Below are 24,376 nucleotides of genomic sequence, written 5' to 3'. Positions count from 1 at the left end.
AATCAATAATGTCTAACCCTAGAAGATTCTTCTGACAACACTGGTACACTATGTAAGTAGCTGATATAAATGACCTATTAAGAGTCCTAGTGGTGTAGAAGGTTTCATGGTTGGCTAATAACCACAAGGTCAGCAGTTCAAAAACATTGGCTACTCGGCAGGACAAAGATGAGTCTTCTTCCTTCAGGTGTACAGTCTCAGGACCAATTGAAGCGGTTCTAGTCTGCCCCGATGGTCCCTATGAGGCAGAGTCTACTCAAAAGCAATGAGTTTGTTTTGAAACTCAATTATTTAATATGAATGCAAGATCATTTAAAAAGGCAAATACTACTATAAAGCAGTGTTAGATTATATTAGTAAGTACTACAAAAGAACTAAAATTATAAATGAAGACTATAAGGACAGAATCACTGCAATAAAAAAAACAAATTAGTTATACTAGATTCACAAATGTGTAGTCAATTTGCAGTGAAATTACAGAAATGGTGGTAATGATGTAAATGAAAGATGACTAAAATGTTTCTCAATATGTGAATTCAGGAAGCATTGCCCTATAGATGGTATTACAACACACATCCTATCACCAACGAATTATAAAAATGTTTGACCAAAGGTAAAGATATGTTTGATCTCTTAATTTTTACTGATTATTGCCAATGAATATTCTGACTTTAAAATAAACAAACTTTAGTAAAATGTCTATCCAAAATTTGCCCCATCTCTTCTAAACACAGTATTTTACAAAGCATACGGATACAGTGGGGAACGGGAGGCAGGGAGAGAGTGGTCATTGTGTGAGTAACTGGGATATTAAAGCAAACAAATTCATAGATTATAGTTGGATTTTTTTTTTCAGTTCAGGTAGGTGGAAGTTGAACAGAGGTCTTTCCAGGTACAGCCATCAGTTATCTTGAAGATTAATCACTGTTTAATACCTCAAAGAAAAATAAAGCTGTGAATACGGGAGTTTGTAATTCAATTTGGTGACACAGTAGCTACGAAACGTTAAAATATCAAAAAGAAATAGATGGAGCACAATTGTACAACACGGCGCCTCATGTTTTTCTCGCCTATAAAGATGAGATGTGAAAAATGGCGGTCCAGATTTTTTATGAAGTTTTAGTAAACATTTTACTTTGTGGGACACACAAGCAAGGAGAAGAAAAGTCGGCATTAACACAGGTTAGCGTTAAGAGCTATGGAGTCAATTCCGGGCCCACAGCAGCCCCACTCGACAGAGTCGCTGTTGTTAGGGGTCACTGAGTTAGTTCTGACCCTAGTGGTCCTGTGACCGATGGAACAAAACACTGCCCGGTCCGGCACCATCCTTGCAATTATCCCGATGTCTTAGCCCATCTTTGTAGCCAAGGCGTCAATCCAGCTGTGAGCGCCTTTCTCTTATCCACCGCCCCTCCATTGTCAAACATGATGTCCTTCTCCAGGGACTAGTCTCTCCTGCCAACACGTCCAAAGTACGTAAGACACAATCGTGCCATGCTGCCTCTACAGAGCACTCTGGCTGCAATGTTTCCCAGACAGATTGGGGTGTCCTTTCAGTATCCTTCGCTAGCCCCACAATTCAGATGCACAGATTCTTCTTTGGTCTTCCTGATTCGGTGTCCAACTTCCGCGTGCATATGACACAGTGGCTAATACTCTGGCTTGGTCAGAGCAGGACCGTGACAGCGTAGAGCCTGTGTCAGAGCAGAACTGCTCTATAGCCTCTAATCTTTCAGGGAGCAGTCTTGGTGGCATACTCATTGGGCTACTACCTGCAAGGTCAGCAGTTCAAAACCACCAGTCAAACTGTGGGAGAAAGACTGGCCTTTCTACTCCTCCGAGTTACAGTCTCGGTGACCCACAGGGGCAGTTTGACCCAGGCCTGTAGTGTAGCTATGAATCTGCATGGACTCAATGGACATAAGATGGATTTAATGCCTCTAGGAGCCGATAGAGCCTTCTGCTACACAGAGCCTGCTGGTTGGGACCTCTCAGCAGTCTAGTTCTTAAGCTTGAATCATCATGGTTTCTTTAACAAACGGGCAGGAAATATTAAATCAAATGGTTAATTAGAAAACAATGAAATAATTAAAACCTAATATGACAAAAGATTACAGAATGTGAAAAATGGCAACGTTGATGATGTGATTACTAAAATGAAAAGTTTTATTCAATATCATAACATTGTGGATAAGTATTTCATTTTAATTCGGTCCAATTCAAAGCAACTGGCACGTGCTAAGCTTCTGCCTGTGGAAAGCAGTGTGCAAGAGCGCGTGGGCATAAAGGACGGTGAGGCACACAGAGCTTGACCTCCAGGAGCTCTGACTTAGGTAAGGGTCCATAAATCACTTGCATGCATGCAGTTCAGGGTAAGAACTACAGCTCATGCAATAGATATTAAAGGCTGGTGTGAAGAGGGGTATATTTGCTTGTCACTAGAAAGCATGTGGAGGAATTCGTCTGAGGTGTAGAGTCCAACAAGGACTGCAATGTGTGTGACTTCATGAGTCTCTGTACGGAGCTTTACAGGGTTGTAGCGATATGCAAGGGACTTGAAGAAGTATGTGAATCAATCCCTTTATCTCTTCAATCCATTCTTCCACAAGCTTCTGGAGCCCCCATCTATGCCTGGAAGGGTCCATAAGATCCCAGTTGTAAAGGGCATTTATTTTAAAGCAGAAGTACATAAAACAAAAAATTTAAATGGCCCTCTGGAAATGCCACAAATGGATGAGAAAGAAAATCAAGATATCTGCCCTTTATTAGGGCAAAGACTGTACAGATGTGCTTTATACAATTGATGTATGTATATATATGAACTGTGAAAAGAATTGTATGAGCCCCAATAAATTGTTAAAATTAAAAAAAAATGTAAACATAATTTATGACAGACAAGGAGTTGAATGCTATCAGGAACATGAGTAAGTAAAAATTTACTGAATTATCTTATGTACATAATCCCCATGATGTAGTGAGTAACTAAGAGAAGATATTAGGAAACAAAATTAAAATAATGAGGAAACCCTTCAACAAAATAAGGTTGATAATATTCAGCCCGAAGAATACTCAGGAAAAATATATATGCACCACAGTAAGATAGAAAGAAAATTAGGGACATGCTTGAATATCTCTGTCTGAAAATTTAGAAGCTGGAAAAGCAAAAATACTGGAAGTAATGAAACTCAAAATAAAAATGAAGTTGGTGAGAAAAGCAGCCTTTTTGATCTTTAAGATTTTATCCTTAGGAAAATATTGAAAAATTCTAAAACTATAATTTGATCCCAAAATAAAAGGAAATGACAAAGAAATTAAAATCAGGAGTGAAAATAATAGGCTGTTGATTTATGTGATCATCATCAAATTATCTCCAGGAATATTACTCCCTGAATAATGAACTGGTAATGAATAAAAACATTATAAATGATAAAGCTAGGCTAAAATATGTCTAAACTGAAAAATAGGAGTAGGCCATATAAGGAAATAAGGGAGAGCAAAATGCTTGTTAAATCCTAAACTTTCAGCACAAAGGAAAAAGAACACTGATTTTTGATCCCTGAGATAAAATTATGAATCAATTCTTAGCAAATAGAATACAATGACAGTGAAGAGAATTATCAAGTCAGAAAATCAGAGTTTATCTCAAGACTGCATGACTGGTGGTATCCAACGAAAATAATTAGTGAAATTTTAACTCCCAAAAAAGTTAAATACCTGTAACTAGGTGCATAAATCCAATAGACTATTTAATAATATTCAATATTTATTCTTTAATTAAAACTGCCTAGAGTTAATCTTTTCTTTTTTTTCCATTGTGAAAAGCTAATAATATTGCAAGCCGCTCCAGTTGATGTGCAAAACCAGTTATCGTTGTTTAGTGTGTGATTGCTCATGTATTGGGTTTTCAGGTGATTTATAGAAAACACCATCTACCTATGGCCAATTATCTTACTGCACTCCATATAAAAGATGATTTAAAGCCTGAGTTACCTCAGGATTTGAACAAGCATTTTATTTTTTAATGTTTCAATACATTATTTAGTACATTAATGTAAGTTTGTTTGGATGTTTTCAAAGTAATAATACAGTAGTTTTTATCCAGGCAAGAATCTTTCTTAATGACAATGGATACCTGATATCATGTGGTGCCACAAAATTATGTAGTAAAGAGAATGTAAGAAATGAGGAAAGTAATAAGGGAGACGTCAGAAAGTGTAAGATATGACAAAATAATAATAATTTATAAATTACAAAGGTTTCATGAGGGAGGGAGAGTGGGGAGGAAGGGGAATATGAGGAGCTGATACCAAGGGCTCAAGTAGAAAGCTAATGTTTTCAGAATGATGATGGCAACTGATGTACAAATGTGCTTGACACAATGGATGGATTGTGATAAGAGTTGTATGAGCCTCCAATAAAATGATTTTTTATGAAAGAAAGAAATGAGGAAACTGAGCATAAGATAAACACAACAACAACTTAAAGCCACCTGAGCAGTAAGGCTGTAGTAAATACTTGTATTATACGCCCATACTTTTCCTACTAGATTTTCAAGCAGTCATATTAGTTTGTTAGCTATTATATGGGAAATATTTTGAAAATATGAGGAGAAAGGGCCTCACATTGATCAGCTGTTTCTGCTAGCAAAATACCATGCTTCACTACTCAAGAATTCCATCAACATGATGGCAAGCGAGCGACTCTTGAACAAGTGGCTAGTACAGCTGATGGAAGAAGAGGGCTTAGCTTATAGTTTGAAAAGTAGAGGCTGGAATGATGATATATATTTTGACATATTGAACTGCGACATACAATATGTTTCTATATTATCATACTTCCCAGAAACATTGACAAGGTAGCAGGAGCTACCGTTCATGGAGTTAAAAACACTTGCTGAATAGCTGAGGTTGTGCTAGGGGCTGTCAATGAGTAAAGGTTCAACTACTGAGGGAAAGGTTGGCATCAGACCCTCCCAGATGAGCCTTAGAAGACGGGTTCAACAACCTGCACCAGCAAGAACACAATATGCGAGTCCTCTAGAGTGTTCCACTCCCCATACATGAGTGCGTCATGAGTCCAATTTAGAATCAACTAGACAGCAACTCACAACAAAAAAGCAAATGAAACATCCAGAGAAGAGAGAACAGTTTTGATAAAAGTATAGTTTTGATTTAATCTGAATAAATGGATAAAACAGTTTACAATCCTATATAAGTCTCCAAATACTTATTGTGAGCTACCCTGCTTTTATAAGGCACTGAGCTAGGAGTTGGGACCCATGTCAGGTTATTTCTATAGAAATTCCTTTTTTTTAATTCAATCTGAGTCAAGCAGTAAGGAAACATGTTATTCCCCCCGCCCCACCGTGCATTTCTAAGCAGTTGTCTATAAAAAATTTTCCACAAAATCTGGGCTATTGAAAATAAAAACTAATGTAAGTAATAGAAACTGAGATCATGGATAAAATGATACAGTTTTTGCTCCCTTTCTAATTGAATTTTTAAAAAAATTATCAGGAAGAATGAAGAATAATCACTAAAATACATATACACATTTATTTTTCATGTTACCAGCAAAATATAACCCAATAAAAGGATTGAACAAAGCAAGCCCAAACAGGAGCACGAGGCTTGTTCCTCAGGCAACATGACACACCTGAGCTTTCTGCTCTGTAACCCCTGACCTCTGTGTATCGCCTTTCTTCCTTTTGTGGCATATGAACTCAATGGCTGTATGTTCAAAAATACTCAATCCAGAAATAAAAATAGCCTTTGATGTGTGAAAGAACCAGAGTGCTCTCAATCCATGGCCATCTATTTCTCCCCACAGCATCCCTCAGGGCATGAAGTCCTCTTTTGGTGTGATGCAATGAACAAAGGTTTTGCAGTTCACAGGGCTGGTTTAAAAACTGTTTTCTCCATTCTTTAGCAATGTCTCTCTCCTAAGTTGCTTGCTTAAATTAAAAGAAGGGGGAAAAGGGGAAAATATACTTTAACTCAATTATTTTAAAAGGTGCGCACAGTGAGGGTGCAAGGCAAAATATGACTAACACCAGGTAGGGCAGGTTCTTCCATACCAGGAAGATGAGAAAACAAATGGAGATATCAGAAGTAGAAATGCTTAATGATTTATGATACTGAAAGTAGCACTTTCTCAAGTTACTTAGAAAACAATCAATGTGCACTGCTGTCAAAATCTATAAGGGATAGGTTTCATAAATTGTGAACATTTATGCTTAAACTTGCAGTTAATAGGAATGCACATAATTATTGTACATTGTATTTAAGCACCATTAAACAAGTCTTTCTGCCCTGAATCTGTGGTTTCCAAAGCAATGTAATAGTTGTGATAATTTTGCTTCTTTTATGCAAACTCTTTCCAAAGAACTTGCTAAGTAAGCAAAGGCAAACCTAACCCCTTCTCGTTCTGGCAGGTATGTAAGCCACAAAATTACAGTCAGCCACAAAATCAGCTGCACCCCACATCCCTGAGAAGGAGGTGTAGGGACTGCGTGCTGTGAAGCTCTCAGAACATAGCAATGGATGAACAGTGGACACCTTGGGGGTGGGGCGTAAATAATATCGTCAACATAAACTTTGAAGGAACAGAAACTAGAACCTCTCTTGTGGAGCTGGCAGCAAGGCACGAAAAAGGCATCCAGGAGGAAATACTCAGCAAGAAACACAGTGGCCCCGGAGACTGAGAGGGGGAGACGGAGACAGAAATTGTTCAGTAACTTTCCAGTGCCACGAAGGTAATGAAGATATATATATATATATATATATGTATATATATATATATACACACACACACACACACACACATATATATATACATATATATATGGTGTTTTTTTTTTAGACATTTTATTAGGGGCTCATACAACTCTTATCACAACCCTCCTCCTATGTACCAACACTAAACAAGCTGGCTTGAGAGTCTCTTTCATTTTAAGCAAACAGTCTATAACACCGTTTTCATTTGTAAATGATCCGTTTGGGAAATAAAGAAAATTAGTATTGAGAAGGAAGCATACAGTGAGGAAAGGGCAGAAGAGGGGTCTATTGGTTGCCTTTGCTTGTGGAAGTAGCCTTTGTGAACCAGAGAGGAATCAATCTTTGCTATGTTGAAGGAAAAAAGGAGCTTTCCGTTTGGGGGTGTTGATGGCACCAAGTCAGCATGTGCCACAATTGACGTCACATGCGTGACGGTGCATTCATGTAAGTTCAACCTATGCAATGTATTATGACCTGAGTTGGCAATCAGCCTTATGCACATGGACATTTCTTCTTTTTCCTCTATAAAGCTAAATAAAACAGTAACCAAAGCCACATTACCTTAAGCTTTAAATTTACTTTATTCACTGAAGCAATCAATGTAGAGAACACAGAGATATCCAAAGATAATAGAAATTTGTGGTTTCAATTTTGCATCAATAGTCATGATTTTGAATTAGAACCCCTCCATGTTTGGAATTTATAAGACATTAAGCTGCACAGGCAAACACACACGCACACACCTTAAACTACCATTAAATCACTAAGAAGATATAGTTTGGAGGTTGATGCAAACATTAGAAGTTGATGCAAACATTAGAAGTATATGAAGCAAAGTTGGAGCAAGAAGACACACAAAAAAGAAGATACATTTTCTGTTTCAGGCTGAGTTTCCTAGAGAAACAAATCGGCGACACATATCTATGTATAAGAAAGAATTTTATAACAAGGATGAAATTTGCATCCATCCAGCAGCCCAGTCAAATCCAACTCAGGTCCCTGGGTCAGATGCTCCCTGGAGGCCTCTGCAGCTTGGTGCAGTTGCTGGCCCATGGAGTCTGGAGGTGAAGTGGGAAGCTGGGAGCGCACGGGGCAGTGGGTGCAGAGTTCTAAGGCAGGGAACATAGCAGGCCACCAACAGCTTCCAAGGCCAGCCCCAGACACACAAAGCAGGAAAGAAAGGAGGGGCCAAGGAAAGAGGCCAGTTCTCCACAGTCTCTCTTATAAATATGCCACACTCCCAAGAAGGCATCGCTGAGCTGTGTCCTGTGCTTTATTGAGAGCTTGAAATTCACCCACTCCTTCCCATGGATATAACCAGGATGACCCAAATCCTATCACAACAGATATCCTAATAAAATTTTACTTAGCAAAGTAGGCATCAAATAATACCAGTATTTCCCTCACTATCACTCACATATGGGTATATTGATTGTTACAAGATATATTTAAAATAACATTTAAAAACTGCTTCGCCAACGCACATTTCCAATAATGGTAAATAAGAAATAGGAAAGTATAACAATATCTGTTGTGCTTATATATAGTTATTTTTTTACTGTTTTCACAGGTTAATCTTGACAAATTAATGGTGGCTTTATTTTATGGGAATCATGAACTTTTGGGGAAAAAGAAAGATATCCAAATGTGAAAATACTAAGAGGCCAAGAAGAGTTCAGAGACTTAATATTAAAGAGTTCAGGATATTAATATTTTTATGAAGCACAATTTGCTGATCACAAACCATTTTATAACCGTGCCAACACTGTTATAGAAATACATGTGGGATCTTCATTAATACTCCATAAACTAGTTAATATCTGTTGGTTGAACAGATGGGATCAATAAACATTTTAATTGAAATTCATAGTGGAAAATTACATATGATTAGGTCACCAAAACAATGCCCATCTTTGGCAGTTTCAGACAGTATCTGTAGAATATTATTACTTACCTATCAAAGCATAGACTGTATTGGTAATATATATACTACATATACATATATGTATGAAATGCATTTATGTCTGCCGGCCCTAATGATAGATAAAACCATTTTAAAATATCCAGAAAGCTTCAGGATTGCGTTACTAGAAAGCACATTGCCATGCAGTGAGTTGTGACTCACAGCAAGCCAATGGGGCAGAGGAGAATTATTCCCTAGGGCTTTCAAGACTGTGAAACTGTCATGAGGCAGACTCTCCTGTGGGTGTAAATCGCTGACCAAATTCTCGGTTCGTGGCTCCACACTTAACCCACAGCACAGCGGGGCTCTTTACGTTCAAAGAGAGCCTACTTCAAATGGAAGAGCATCTTCTTGAGGGTAAGGACTCAATCTTCATCTCCGTATTCACAGAGCACATCCAAGAGCCTGTCACGTGATGCATGGCTGGTGGATGAAAGAATGTGTGGATGAGAATTGATCATTGAGCCACTATTTTTGAAGAAATGAAGTCCACCTACCGCTGTATTCTAGGAGCCCTGCTGGAGCAGTCATGAAGCACTCAGTTGCTAACTGGAAGGTTCACCAGCCACTTAGCACCAGATGTAGCAGCCAGCTTCCAAAAGGAGGTTCCAGCTTTGGAAATCCTATGGGGCAGTTCTGTTTGCTCCAGTGGGGTCATGTTGAGTGTGATTTAAGTCCAAAGCAATGTTTTTGTTTTTGCTATAGTTGCTTTAACCACAACATTCAGAGCTAACTTTAAATATGTCCACAGGAACATACTGAGTGGATTTAAATAGGTAAATATGTGAAGTAGAACTGTATCCTTTAACCTTGCTCATTCATGGTAGGCTAGACTGTATATGGAAAAGAATGTATCATCAAGGTTGGGGAAAGACGCATTGACAACCTATAATATGCAGATGACAGAGCATTTCCTGATGAAAAGGAAGACATCTTGAAGCACTTAAGGATGCACTAGTGAAGGTAAAGGCGACAGACAATGCTTAGAATGCAGGTGAAGACAAGGAAAATCCTCATAACTGGGCCAGAAAATAACATCTTGAAAAATTCTGAAAAATTGCATTGTCAAATAATTCATTCTTTTTTGATCAACAACCAATGCCCATAGAGGCTTCTGTAAACACATGAAATGACCGATTGCATTGGCCCTATCTTCAGAGGAACTCTCTCAAGTGTTATATAGAGAGCCAAGTTCATCTCTTTGATAACTGAAGCTCACCACATGACTTCATATGCCTGTGAAAACTGGACAATGAAAAAGGAAGATCAGAGAACAACTGACGTATTTGAACTAGGTGGGCAAACAATATTGAATATACGCTAGACTGTCAGACAAATGATCAGGTTCGTTTTAGAAGAACTACAGCTAGAATGTGCCTTGAAATTGGGGATGGTGAGAGGTAGTATCCCTTCCTTTGGGCATGGCATCAGGAAGAATCAGTCACTGGAGAAGAGCTCAGTAAAATAGAAATTCAAGGAGGGAGCGAGGGAGAGAGAGAGAGAGAGAGAGAGAGAGAGAGAGAGAGAGAGAGATCCTCAATAAGATGGATTGACACAGTGGCTGCAACCATGGGCTCAAAGGTAGCAACAATTATGAATCCAGTATAGGAAAAGGCATCCGGTCACAAATCAGAGGCATGTAGAGTACATCTAACAATAGCAGTAACCAGACACCAAATCAACTCACTACCATTGAGTCAGTCATTGCTGAGTCACTGTGAGCCCCTTTGGGTTTCAGAGGCTATAATTGTTGACAGGAGTAGGAAACCCAGCATTTCTTCCACTGAGCTGCTGGTGGTTTCAACTACCGACCTTGCGGAGAGCAGCTTGACTCATACTCGGTGCTGGGTAGAGCCTAATGTTTCAAGCAAGTTCCAATTTCTTTTGATACCTTGGGAAATTTTGCTTTAGAATGCAAAATCTTCTAAAATTAGGACTTTTTTCAAGAATTTACACAAATACAGGTAAAAATAAGTAAGATCTTCCCTATTGGTGACATTTAAAAATTAAATTCAGAATATCATTGCTGATTTCTATCTCTTAATATATGAATGAATAACTGCCAAACTAGCATTGATATTACACATCTCCTAGCACTTTGCTATAATATTGCTTTTAAGGATTTCTGTAGTACTGCTCTTTAAAATGTAGATGAATAGAACATACCAGGGTCAAATTTATTGAGAAAGGTTAAATAAAACCACAATGAAAGCATATATACGAATTGGATCCAAGTAATTATAGACCTATAATCATTCCGATTGTAAACTTCATTTAAGAGCGTTTTATCATCCTCATCATCTTAGAAACTAAGAAGCTAAAATTTGGCATACCGATTAACAGCCTGGATGTAAATTTGTTTACACGAAACATTTGAATCAGCTCAGCTGTTTTGATTTAGGCAGCAGCCCAAAATAAAACAAAACAAAACAAAAAACCTTAACTGAGGATTTCTTCCTATATGTGAACATGGAATAAGTATTTCTTCTAGACTATGCAGTTCAGTCACGTGCATCACCGAGCCAATAAGTCCCAGGTAGCATGTTTCATCTCCAGGTGACACAGTTGTATTTTTGTTGCCTGTTCCCTTAACTTTGTTCTGCTATTTAGCATATACAACTTTTAGCAATACATAGCTCAGTGTTAAAACTTTCCAATAGACCAGCAGATTCGGAATTAACAGGTGGGTTGAAGGAGAGATCCATCTAATATTTTTCAATAGTAGATTAAGAAAAGTCATCTCTGTATGAACAGAAACTTGGAGAAATACAACATAATAATTTTTAATTATAATTACCCAAGGTAATTTTAATATGCTTTAAGAAACTAAGAATGAGTAGTATCATGCTCATTTCTTTATAACAAAATACTCATAATAAAATAGATCTTAAAATTATATTTTGGAATTATTCACCCAGTTCATACACAAAGAAGTATTTGGTGATGTTATAAGAGAAAACAGAGTTCAAAGTATTGTTTCTTCAGAATTCTTTTAATATGTCAACTTTCAAAGAAAACCATGAAAAAAGTGAAATATCTTGCCCAACAAAATTCTGAACTATATATTTGGGAAATTGAAATAGCATTAAATAATGAAGCACAACTGGGTAACTTTAGTATGCAATTAAGAAAGGTCAAACGCTGCACACACAAATGCAGCCAAACTCAAGAAAAGGCATTTAAAAAGAGAGGGAAGGCCATTTGAAATATCGTCTGTTTTTTTCCTTCTCCTGAAGATCATGCAAATGAAAGGCCAAAGCAGTGTGTGATTTAAAATTTCAATAAACCATAGTGAATTATTACCACCATGCAACCGATTTTAAAATGGAGTGCTTAGTTAACAAATAGTCAATATCCAACATTGACTAAAATTATGGAACCCAGAATTGTAGAACCGTGACTTAGAGTTTCACCTAAGCATGCTTCCTCCCTGGTTTCTACCAGCTTCCCTCTGCATTCGTCATTGGCTGTAACATGCTGTCGACAAAATTATTTTTAAAGTGTTTACCTTCTCAAAAGTGTGTGGGTTGTTGTTACAAGTTTGTCTATGTTTCTGTGGATGCAACCCAGACAAAGCAAGTCGAACAAGGGTGCCTCTTCCCGGGGAGTGTCGTGGACCATCTGCCGTCACTCAGGAAGAGATTTGGAAACGGATTGCGGTGGCAATGGTACAAGACTGCTCGATGGGATTCAACTATGGAATGGTAAGATATCTGTATGCGCTAACAATAAAATGGTTTTGGAAAAAAACTGTCTAAATGAATTATGTATTATCCATGAATAATCCAGATGATAACATTATTAGGATATTATAGCTGTTTTTAAAAGATAGTTGAAAATGACATTTCGGAAATATGTTCATCAGCAATTCCAAGTTTAATTAAGTGGCAGGATTAGTTTGTTCATGGGAAGAGTCTACAAATGTAAAATTCAGAAAAGACAAAAGTAATAAATATGTATGAAAGTTCATTTTATTGGTGCACCTCCCCATCTCCCCCCTCCCACCCCTCCCACCCTTTCCCTCCCTGCAAAAAAAAAAAAAAAGAAAGTTCATTTTATTACAATTAAAGGAAAATATACTGCTAATATTTGAACACATAGGCATAATTTCATAGGTGTATTTTTATCACAAAATTTGATGTGTATCTAATGCATTCATTTACTTTTTAAATTAATGTACACATTGCATGTAAGTTTTCTGTTTATCTATATTACTACCTTCACATAGAGTGTCTCTCTACACAGTTAGTTGAGGAAGTACTACTCTGAGCCTAGAGAAGATTTTGGTGTTATAGCCATCGTAGTAAACACTCCCTTCAAGAAATTATACGTATGAAAACTAATTACGTCTAAATAAAGGGGTTAATAAGGTAATGTGCAATAGAGTGACTAGCTCACTGGGCTGCAGATTAAAACTTGGGTTTGTATTCTGTACCTGGAAAGTTATTTCATTTCTCTGCATCGATCTTCTCAGTCTCTGTGAAGATATTCAGCTACACTTGTATTTTAACTAGAGTTCACTTTGCAGATTCTGCGGAGGGAGGTTGCATAGAGTATGTGTGTATTGTGTGTATATATGTTACTGTTAATAGATACCAAAATATAAATGTTTGTGGGTATATATATGTGTGTATATATATATATATCCCTTGTCTTACCAGTAACTCTAATGGATAGACCCTGCCTGATAGTCATGGCACTAGATGAGTTCATGGTTTTTGTCAAACTTAAAATTGTATAAAACTGAATGGAAGAGAAAGATATAGAAAAATTTATCGAGACATATGAGAGATTGGTAAACACACTTTATACTTACCACATTTTTATAGGTCAACCCTATAAATTCATATGCATTCATAACTTTTGCAAGTTTCACTCCAATTATATTGAACTAAGAATAATGGGTCATCAATTTTAACTATTTTATTTGCTTTAAGTGCCTAATAGTTTCATTAGAGTATTTAACATACAATAATAGGCTTAATATTGCTTATAGAAATGAAAAATATCTCTATAATGAAGAGTCTTTCAGAGACTAAAACAAGCAAGTAGAGTGAAAAGTGCTGACAATTGCCAAAGTGAAGTGCGATGGAGATTAGCGTTTACCAACCAGCTAGAGAATGGCGTGATTCTTGCAAGCGAGTACATCGTTCTGGCTTCCGTTAAATGTGGACTATTACAAATGAAGATAAGCAATACCTAGGACATAATAAAGGCATGCTGGTGGTGGTGATAGGTAAGTATGGGGCAGCTAACCACAAGGTGAGTGCTTCCAACCCACCAGCCGCTCCACAGGAGAAAGGTGGGTCTCTCTGTTCCAGTTAAGATTTACACTCTCAGAAATCCCAAGGAGCATGTGTCTGTCCTATAAGGGCCTGTGAGTCAGAATGGAGGTTTTTTTAAGGATATAATTATTATTTCACAAGAGAAGATATTGGGGCTATAGCCATCATAGTAAACACTCCCTTCAAGAAATTATACATATGCAAACTAATTATGTCTAAATAAAGGGGTTCATAAGGTAATGTGCAATAGATTAGGCTGCAGATTTAAACTTGGGTTTGTATTCTGTACCGGTGGAAAAACTATGTTTGGGTTGTATATTCGACATTATATATAATGGATTTACCTCGGATCTTGGCACATAAAATGGTATAAGAAAGAAATCCCATCTCCCTAAGCATAACGCTGTTTCATATATGCTCCGTACTTCAAGTACCTCTATGCATTCGGGAGTCAAGCAGATTATAAAATTAAAAATAGAGTGAAGCCCTTGCTTTACAAAGTCACTTATGATTTAATAAATGCAGCTCTATGAAAGTCATTTCCATTTATAATTGTCCATTTAAATAGACATGTGCCTGTATTTAATTTAAATGTTTGAATTCTAAAATTCTCATCATAACTTTAAAGTATATAATCTTAAATTTATCTTTAAGCATTTCTATTATGGACTAAAATATAGAACTTTATAATAGTAAATGTGACAGATTCAACTTCTAGTGGAATCAGATAATATTTTTACAGATTTCAGTCCACTTCTGAATATTTGACTCCTCAAATTTATTAGCATTCCTTATGTTTGAAAAATGTTGCTCTCTAAACTTAACATAACTATAAAATATGTTATATCTTGCTAAAACTAAAGCTAACTCTTAAATATTATAAAATTTCTTAAATTATAAATATTTATAAAATATCTTATAAATTTGAATTATACCAATATGGATTTGCACAGGCAAAAATACATGGGAGAGTTATGTATATGAAAGCACAGATAAGAGAGGATGCTCAAATCTTATTGACATATGACTCAATAAACACAAGAGTGTGATTTAAGAACAGATTTTCCAGTTTAAATTGCCTTTAAATAATAAATGATCTACCGATCATAAGTAGAAATAAAAATTTGTTTTCAAGGACTACACATCAAATTTGTTTATGAGACATGAAGTAGATTCTAATATATTCGTTTTGTTTATATACACTTAGAATACCTTCAAGAAATAGATGGCCGAATTGAAAAATGCTATTTTAATGTACATATAAGCTTTAAAAATATCTTCCTTCCATAATTACCTATTTTGAAATTCTTTGAAATATACAAGCCAGCAGTTCTCAGCGATCCTTTTTTTTCCTTTTAATTTTAAACATATCATCCCTAATACTCCTATATGGTGTTTATTGGTATGTGATACTTAAATTATTTTTTGTGTTTTTACTAATTCATTGGTATCAACCAAGCTAACTCTGTAGTAAAGTGTGTAAGAGGCAATAGAAAAGGGTTTAAATATGAAATTGCAAACCCAGAAATCTAGTTTCAGTTTGGGGGCTAAATTACCTTTTTAATCTAGAAAAAACCCGGCAGAAATCTACACGCGTTCTGTCTATTCATGTACAGTCACTATATAAAATACAAGCTGTAAACTCATCTATGTTTAAGGACTTTTCTAGTATTGCGAATGCTATGATTTGTGAGAAGGTGAACTAATAAGTGGCAGTACATTGATAAAACAATATAAAAATAGATTAATATTGAAATACACTGCACGAATCAACCCAAGAGCATAGAAATCGTTTTCAGGTGTGGGTCTGCGCATGCTACATCCAGCTAGCACCCAAAAGAAATATGTGAAAGTGATACGCAGAAGTCACCAAGTGTTTCTCAGGCATATAGTAATCCCAAACCTCACTGCATCGAGTCCCTTCTGACTGACAGTGAGACCATCGAGGGCATTTGAGGCGGGAGCAGATAGATTCCTCTTTCTCTCAGAGTAGCTGCTGGATTTGAACTACTGACATCTGCTGACAGTGCCAGCAGGGCTCTTAGACATAGAGCAGTACAAGAATGTAACCAAAGTGAGATCGGAGGCCTTGCAGCCTATGCAATAGGAAAGATGAGTTTAATGGTGGCAAGGATGAAATGTGGAAGTGGAGTTCATACTGTCTTTGCAAGTAGAAATATCTTTTAATAATACCGATCATACCTCTCAGTAGCCGGGATTGTGTCACACATATACAAAAGTTCCCTATAGGTCAAGTATTTTCGTTTCCATTACAAAATACCATAAATGAGGTACTTTTAAAAACAGAAACTTCTTTTCTTACAGTTTTGGGTGCTAGAAGTCCAAATTAATTGGTCCGCTATGTTGATTCCTTAGGGGAGGTTCTGAGGCGGTTACCTGGTGCTGCTCTCTTAGCCATGCTAGGGATTCCTAGGCCAACATCGGCTTTTGGAGTCACATGGCCATAATCCTTCTGTCTACCTCTCCCTGTCTGTGTTTATGCCAAGTCACTACTGGAATAGAATAATTACTCATTCTATTTCTGTGTAATCTCCTTTTCACTGATAATATCTTCCCAGACTCCTCTTCCAAACAAGGTCACTTTTCTAGATACTGGATGTAGTACCTCATAGACCTTTGTAGTGATACAATTCAATCTGTAACACTGAATCCCTCCCTCCGCAGATGATAAGACTAAAGCATGGGTAAACTGAACTGCTAGATTAAGGTCCTTCTTGGCAAAGCCTTTATTTGATATTAGGACTTAGTGGCTCCAGAGTCCTTGTTTTTCCACTTCGCTGTAGTAGAATGAAGGGACCCTGGTGGCAGTGTGGGTGATATGTTTTGCAGCCAACCACAAGGTCAACAGTACAAATCCATCAGCCATCCTGAGGGAGAAAGATGAGGCTTTCTACCCTGATAAAGATTTACAGCTTCTGAAAGCCAAAAGGGCAGTTCTACTACATCCTATAGAAAACTATGAATCCGAATGATCTTGTTGGCAGTGAGCTGGCACTTGGAAACAGAGTGTTTCTCAAACTTCAGAGTGTAGAAACTACGGGAAACCTTCATAAATCGTAGATGACTCCCTACCATATTTTAAGAGGATTTGGGTGCTCTAAACATCACTGCCGTAATACAAATATTTAAGGGGAAATATTATAATATTGGGATACCCAATGCTGCAAGTTTACCATTAATATTCTTTTTATCCAATAGCAAAGTATCTGACACATATGCTATTGTTGTAACTTTAGACATTTGGGGGAGATTTCAAATTGGGGTCCAGGCAGCAAGCCATCATTTATAGAAAGTGTTCAGATTTAGGATTTCTCAGTGAGTATTAAGAAATAGTTTAGCAAAATGCTTGCCAATGTGGAGTACATTGGATGAGTGAATCTTTGGAGTCCTGAGGAAAGAGAGATTAAAACATGGCCTTTGGCTTTAAGACCATGCTCTTAGAAGGGTTCAACAAACTGAGTTTTCTGATTCACATGCATAAAATGGACATTTATGAGAAAATGGGGGTCTTGCAAGGAAGCTAATTCTGAGAAAATCTTGTGAGTCTGTCTGCTTGGCAATTACAATGACTTGCTTACCTATTCACTTTGAGTTGGAAAAGATGGATTTTCTCAACATTTGGAACACTTGCTAGACAGATATCTGCTTCCACAATCCTTACCAGACCTCACCAAAAATCCACTCCGGCGCGGTCACTGTATTCTTAACCTACACGCTTTTGTACTGTGAATAAAGGGAATGGAAGGGATGGGAAATGCAATTGCTAAGGCTGGGTTTTAATGTATATGTAGATTTTTAAATTTATTCTATAACTATTGTCCTAATTTGTATTTGTATCTCATAATTTCCTGCCCCCCACCGCACACTTCAAGTAAAATTTGTTTGCTTATAATTTTTCAAATACAGGAATTTAAAGTATATATTTTCTCAAATAATTATATTGAGTAAAGCAATAGCTGTCTCACCAGGTATATCACTTGGTGTGTTAAAGTTTGCTTTGTTTGGTTTTACCGAAACTACACAATAAATTCAGGGTGTTTAATGTTTCTGGACCTATTTCTGGAGACCCTCATAACTCATCAAAAGGAAGTGACCTCTAAGGATAGATCTAAGAGATTTTAGATACTCTGATATTTAATACCAAAGTCTGTTTTTATGTGAACACAATGTCATTAACTTTTCTACCCTTCTTATCTGTCTTATTTTATAGGATGTCATTTATACTTGTTTTTTATCTTTTAACTATGTGTAGAACATGCGTAGATTGCCTTTGCTACCGATTCATTTTATTATTCCACTGTTTTTGCAGATATCAAAAGTTGTGCTTCTAAAAAAGTCATGTGTACCCCAAACCTACTTGGCTAGCCCTACCGAGAGAAAACAGTAACAAGGACCACAAGGGAGACCATACTCCTGGTATATTTAATGAATGCCTTCAGTAATTCTCCCCTTTTTCTCCACAAGGACCTCAAAGCGGGGTGGGGCATCCAATGACCTCCCTTCATGTGTGCTTTGCCCATTCCCACTTGATGCAGATTCCAAAGCACAGGAAGATCCAGGGAAACACGACACTGCCAAAGGATGCTTTTCAACCTGGTCGAAGGCTTTCAATGACGACTTAAATGTCTAGGGGAGGGAACATGCAGCTCTGAGTTCTGGGAGCTGTTCACACCTCCTCAGGGCAGTAAATTGGGCTGGTTTAGCGACTTGGTGCAGAACCTTCCCAAAGTCTCCTTGCTCCCTGTGAAGGGAGCCAGACTGAAGTCTGGGGATATCTTTCTTTCTTCAGCCTCCCTTCTTCATTATTATTCTGTAAAGCACAGCAGCTCCCTTGCTTGTCCTGCTTGCAGCCTACAGCTGCCATTCCGAGGGGCTCAGGAGAGAGCATCCATTGGGGTGACCATTACACTTTCATTCTTCTCTTCCTTTGAGCCCTATTAAGTCCTTGCTGAGTCTGAAGCCAGGAACTGCCTCCTGGCTCACCTCACCTTTCCCCAGACATCTGGCAAGATTGCAGCGGATCCACATCCTACAGAAGCCTCAAGCTCCATTACTCCCCCCCCCAATATGTTTTGCTAACTCCCCTAGTGCCTCTGAGCCAAATGTTGGGGTGAGGGAGCTCTGCTGTCAGCTTCAGGGCAGAGGGATTTCTCTGTGCCTCCACAGCGAGACAAGCCACAGCAGTAGCCATAGCGCCACCCACCATCTGGAGTCCAGAGAATATTAACTGTTACCTGCCTTGGGTTTCCGCCTCCAGAAGCAAAGGCAAGGATCTCCCAGGCCTCAAGAAGCCTCCCGTGTATAAATTCACTTGACCCCTTCCTAACACCAATACATATATTCACGCGTGCACACACTATCCCAGCCCCCAGTTTCAACCTCCGCAGTGCTCGAAAAGTTAAAGGAGTTTGGCCTTAATGGAAGGATCTCTAAGTCTTCCCAGAGGAAATGCATGGAATGTGAAGACATTGTCTTAAAACTGCAGTTGGGCAAGCACCCCTGACACAAACCCAAAGGTCACCTTCTAAAGGGATTCTTCATGCCAGCAGAGCTAACCTCCAGGGATGGATTGTAGTGCTGGTGAAGGCAGTAGGATGGCTTGTTGGTGATTGTTGTGCAAATCATCCCCCTCCCATCCACTGAAGGCTCTCTAGAGACTGGCAGTTCCTTCTCTGATAGGTCAAGTCTTTCTGTGATGCTTCAGGGGGAGCTGGAAGGGGTCAGTCTACAGGATTCCCTCTGGGCAGAGCCCCCACCCACCACCCCCAACCTCCTCCCAGGATTTCTTAAAAGGTCTCAGTGAGTATGGGTTCCCCTTTTCCCACGCAGTGACGCTCAAGATGTCTTGCTTTGCAGAAGAGATTAGCTAGGGGACAGGGTGCAAACCCCACTCTTGCAGGAAAAACTCTACCTCTCTGGAGCTGCAGCACATATGAAAGCCTGATTCACTAGGGAGCCGTGGACTAGACTCCTTGGAGTCTGGTAAGAAGCCCTGAAGTCACACCCTAGCTCAGGATGCAGGACACAGCAGCTCAGGGCTCCCACCTGCTGCTGGTGGAAATCCTCCTCTTGGGTCCCTTTGCAGCAGGGTGCGTGGTTCTCCTGGGAGCCCCTAAGAAGAATCTTGGGAAATCACCCCGAGCGAGCGTGTCTGTTAACTAACGTGGGCGGGCCGCTTCAGCACGACTTGCAGATTCACAGTTTCTAGCTGGGTGAGACCTAAACATATACCCTGCAGTTGGTGGCTGCATTTCAGACACCTCTGTCTGCCTGTGGTGTGCAGGAACCTGTGTCAGCTTAGAACAGGCATTCCATTCGTCAAAATGAAGCCACCTACCCAAGCAGCCTCTACCCCTCTTCCCATTCGGAGCTCCCCAGGGCTTTTTATTTCTGATGGTGACAGTGGCGATCAAATGCCCAGCAGAGTGGGCTCCCTTTGGAGCCCCACCTGAGCAGAGCAGGCCTAGGGAGACTACTTTTATGTGCCACACCAAGGCGTTTCCCCTACGATGCCCCTTTGTCATGGCTGTGCCTCACAGAGGTGCGACGGTGGAGGGAAGAAAAGTGGGGGCAGATTGTAGGATAACCCTGGATGTTCAGGTGGGAAACTGCGAGTCCTGGACTTCCCCAGCTCCCCTTCGGCCAGGTCTAGATTAGGGCCTGGCAAACCCCTGGAACTATTCCCCACGTTGAGCTTTCCCGTGGTCCCAGAGCCAGAAGAAAGCGCGTGGAGGACAAAAGCAGGCACACACATAGAGGAAGCAACGTTTAAACCATTGCAGAGACCTCAATGCAAGGGAACTTGAGCCTGAGGAGAACATAAGCGGAGAGAAGGCAGTGTTACACATGGCACGACTCAGATGAGGGGAACAGTTCGAATGCACACAGCCCTGGCAAGTTTGGGATAGGCATTAGCCCAAGTTGTAAAGTGTCGGAGACGCCTTCCAAAGCCCTTGGACCAAGGGGCATCTAAGAAACCATGTGGAACCTCATTGCTGTTTGTATTTCGATTTCTAACAGTCTGAAGAAAATTGCTTCTAGGGGACCGAACGCAAACTGTGACGGAGTCCTCCTTTCTGCTGTCTACCACAGCGGACTGTACTCAGTGGAAGCTGTATACCAGATTCCGGGAACTTCCGGGTAGGGAAGCGGGTGAGGGGAGAGGTGTAGGGTTCCCAGGGTCCCTTACAGCCCATCAACGGGCCTTTCTTTTCTTAGTGAGCGTTTTATTGAAGGAATACGGTAGGTGCGGGGCCGCCAGGCTGTAATTGCTGGTGGCAGGGCTTGGTGTTGGCCAGACTGGCTTTCTCACCCCTCCTGGGAGCCTTGTGCCCCCCACACCTGCCCCCGAAGGTGTTTGGCTCAACAGGTATCTCAGGAAAGTGAGCACTTAACCCCTGGCCATCCTCTGGCAAGAAGCACCGCAGCGCTTCCTGCCACCGGCAGCTGCTGGCTCTTGGCGCGTCAGCCACGCGGAGCGCGCGCCTCCCAGGCTGCCCCGGGCCGTCCATTAGCCCCGAACTCCCCGCCGCAGGAGCCTGCCTGCCAGGCTACTCGCCGTGGACCCGCGGCCAGAAGCCTGTTCAAGCCAGCTACCAGAGAGGTGTCGTCAGGCGGTTGGGGCACGCGTTTTGCCTCCAGGACGGGGACACACACACACACACACACACACACACACACACACACACTCCAAGGAGCAGGTTGGAATTACAAGGCCTTGGCACTTGCTGCCACAGAGACCAGGGGCGACTTCCTGGCATTTGGGCATCTAAATTAAAATTCTAGACATGCCACCTATCATCGGTCATAGTGGAGGGAGAGAGAGAGAGGTAACTCCTCCACCCCAGCCCCCAGGAAACATGGATTGTCATTTCCACCAAATGCAAATGGACTGCCTTCTGTGGGGGACAGCCAGCTGCGATCTGGACAATAAAGTGTTTCATAGATTGCGGTTCAGCAGAGGCACTCCTTCACAAAGCAAGAAGCGTCCAGTTTGTGTTGACAGCCTTGGCGCGCCCGGGCCAACTCCCCCACCCCCACCCCAGCTACGCACACACACCCAGGATTCGGTTCACTAAAAGCGACATCCATCGCGACTGTCCTAGCGGCCACGAGGGATTATGGGGGAGTTCCGGGGTTCCAAAAGAATGGCGTGAGCCATAAGCACCTTCTGAGTATTCTTTGCAGCAATTACTGGGCAGCAGGGTGCCACAGAAGTTGTAGGGGAGAGGGCGGTGGGGCCTCTTTTCTGGCTGAGAACAGCTCTCCTTCCAATGATCCTGACTGTCCCTCGCCTCCCTGCTTAGGATGAGATTGCACCCACCCCTCCCCTCGTCTGTGCATGTGACGCTCGCTCTACCTGTCTGAACGCGCAGACTTGCTGGAGAGTCTCCTTTTGGGGTCCTCAGCTAATGACTTTCCTCCATCCCTCCATGCATCCCCAGAGGTGGATCCTTGCACTTTGTGCCGTCTCAGACCTTTTTTACAGCCTCCGCTCTGGCCAAACCTCAATCACTGGACTAGGGAAGCTCCCCCACCGTTTATCAATACATAGAAGCCCAAGTAGAAATAATGCACAGATACATGCAGACCTTCATATCGGCGTGGGGGAAGCTGGCGAGTCCCCCGTGCCTGAATGCATTTCAAATCAGCACATTGCTAGTACCTTGGCAACTTTCCCCCACGAAAGGGTTAAGATAAAGCATTTACCCGAGTGTCTTTGGAATATAAATATTCCAACCAAAGCATCAAAAAGCATGATGGTTTGTCTAGAAATCAAGGTATTCCTCACAGCCAAGAAAAGTCTTGCAAAGGAATCCGGCCGGCATATCCACTAGTTAGAGTATACTAATCAGCTCACGTATTCGTTTGAGCATACTGCAAGAATATTTATTGAGCACAAGCTCAATCACCGCATTGAACACCAAATCTGGCAAGCAAAATGCATTTCCTATCTGAGCGAGCGAGAGGAGGAAAACAATAAAAGCCGTGAATCAACTCCTTCTTCGCTATTATCATAATGATTTTATCGGTGCAAATTGCGAAGTAAGCTGCCACCCTCTCTCGGGAGGCGACAAGTCGGCTCACCTCCATCTAAAGCCGCGGGGACCCCCGAAAGCAGACCTACCTTTCACACAAGACACCGTCAAAAAAAAGACGAGGTTCCAAAACGTAAATCCACTTTTAATCCCCATTTTCTTCATCAGGATGAAGTCCAGGCGGCCACATCTAGCGCATCTTCTAGTGCCAGGCGCCCGGGCTTCGGAATCCCCTGCTTGGCTTTCCCCTTTGCAGCTCCCTGTCATATTATTCGCGAGCTCCCAATCCCTGCTCCTCAGCCCGGCGGCGCAGTGGAGTGGTTGCTGTTGTCGGTGCGCGGTCACAGCTCGGAGTGAACGGCGTTTCTGGGATACCACAGCAACCTTGAGGAGGACTCGACCATCTCTCCAACGGGGGCACAGTCTCCGCGACTCGGGATTCTGCCTTTTCTTGTGCTTTTTTTCCCCTCCGCCAAAATCTACCCCAATTCTAGCTGGTTAGAGCAACCACCAGAAGCCACTAGCAAGCCTGTGAAAGCCCGGCTCCGTTCTTTAATAAACTCCCCATGATATTTGAAATTAAAGGTGCTTGTTTTTTGGGGTTTTTTTTTTTACCCACGAATAGATCGATTCTGCCTGTAAAAGCAGCCCAAGAAATATTATGTTAGTGAGCTCTCTCCATCGCAGCCTGCAAACACAGAAGCGTGCTAAAAGGATGTTTAAATCAGAGGGTCCGGATTGCTTGGGGAGAATCGCGATGATAATGAATCAGGTCCTATCGACGAGATGCCCACGTCGTTAGAATGGGACAAGTGTTACTACTGTCGTTGCACTGTATTTCAGGGAGGCTGCTCGCATTTATTAACCTGCGGTTTAATTAGAAAAAGAAGTCAGGGAAAAGGAAGCATTTGCACGCATGTATTTGCATATTCAAATGCCCACGTGAAAACCGATAACCAAGTGATTAAGATTCGGTAAACCGATTTTGGGGGGGGGGCTAGGGAGTCAGTCATTTCCCCAAATAGTTCGTCCTTTCATCCCCCTGCCCCCCCACCCCTTTTCAGACTGTGCGGCCACCGTTAAACTACTTTATCTATGGTAGTTATCTAGAACATTCCCATTTGTCTTAATTTTAATTCTGAATCTGTCTCAAATATTTAAATGGAAGGTTTCTTTCAAAACGGAAAATGTATGTATCTGTATGTCAGGACTTGGCAGCCCCCTTGTTGCTGCAAGGGTTAAGATTGTGCAAGGGAAGAGTGCTTGCGCCATCTACTGGCCGTCTCCGGGCCG

The 24,376-nt window shown here is 40.6% G+C and overlaps 1 protein-coding gene across 3 annotated transcripts in view; it reads right to left on the bottom strand.

Annotated features, from left to right (window-relative positions):
* CSMD3 (CUB and Sushi multiple domains 3) overlaps window positions 1–23,350 on the bottom strand; it is a 1,306,760-nt gene extending 1,283,410 nt beyond the window's left edge. For all 3 annotated transcript variants that reach the window (XM_075550585.1, XM_075550586.1, XM_075550587.1), the window contains exon 1: window positions 23,173–23,350. In XM_075550585.1, the coding sequence (XP_075406700.1) occupies window positions 23,173–23,350 (178 nt within the window). The remainder of the gene's footprint in view (window positions 1–23,172) is intronic.
* Window positions 23,351–24,376: the final 1,026 nt, after the last annotated feature.

Source organism: Tenrec ecaudatus, chromosome 5 (assembly GCF_050624435.1).
Source record: "Tenrec ecaudatus isolate mTenEca1 chromosome 5, mTenEca1.hap1, whole genome shotgun sequence".
Lineage (NCBI taxonomy): Eukaryota > Metazoa > Chordata > Mammalia > Afrosoricida > Tenrecidae > Tenrec > Tenrec ecaudatus.
This window is presented reverse-complemented; position numbering and strand designations above follow the sequence as displayed.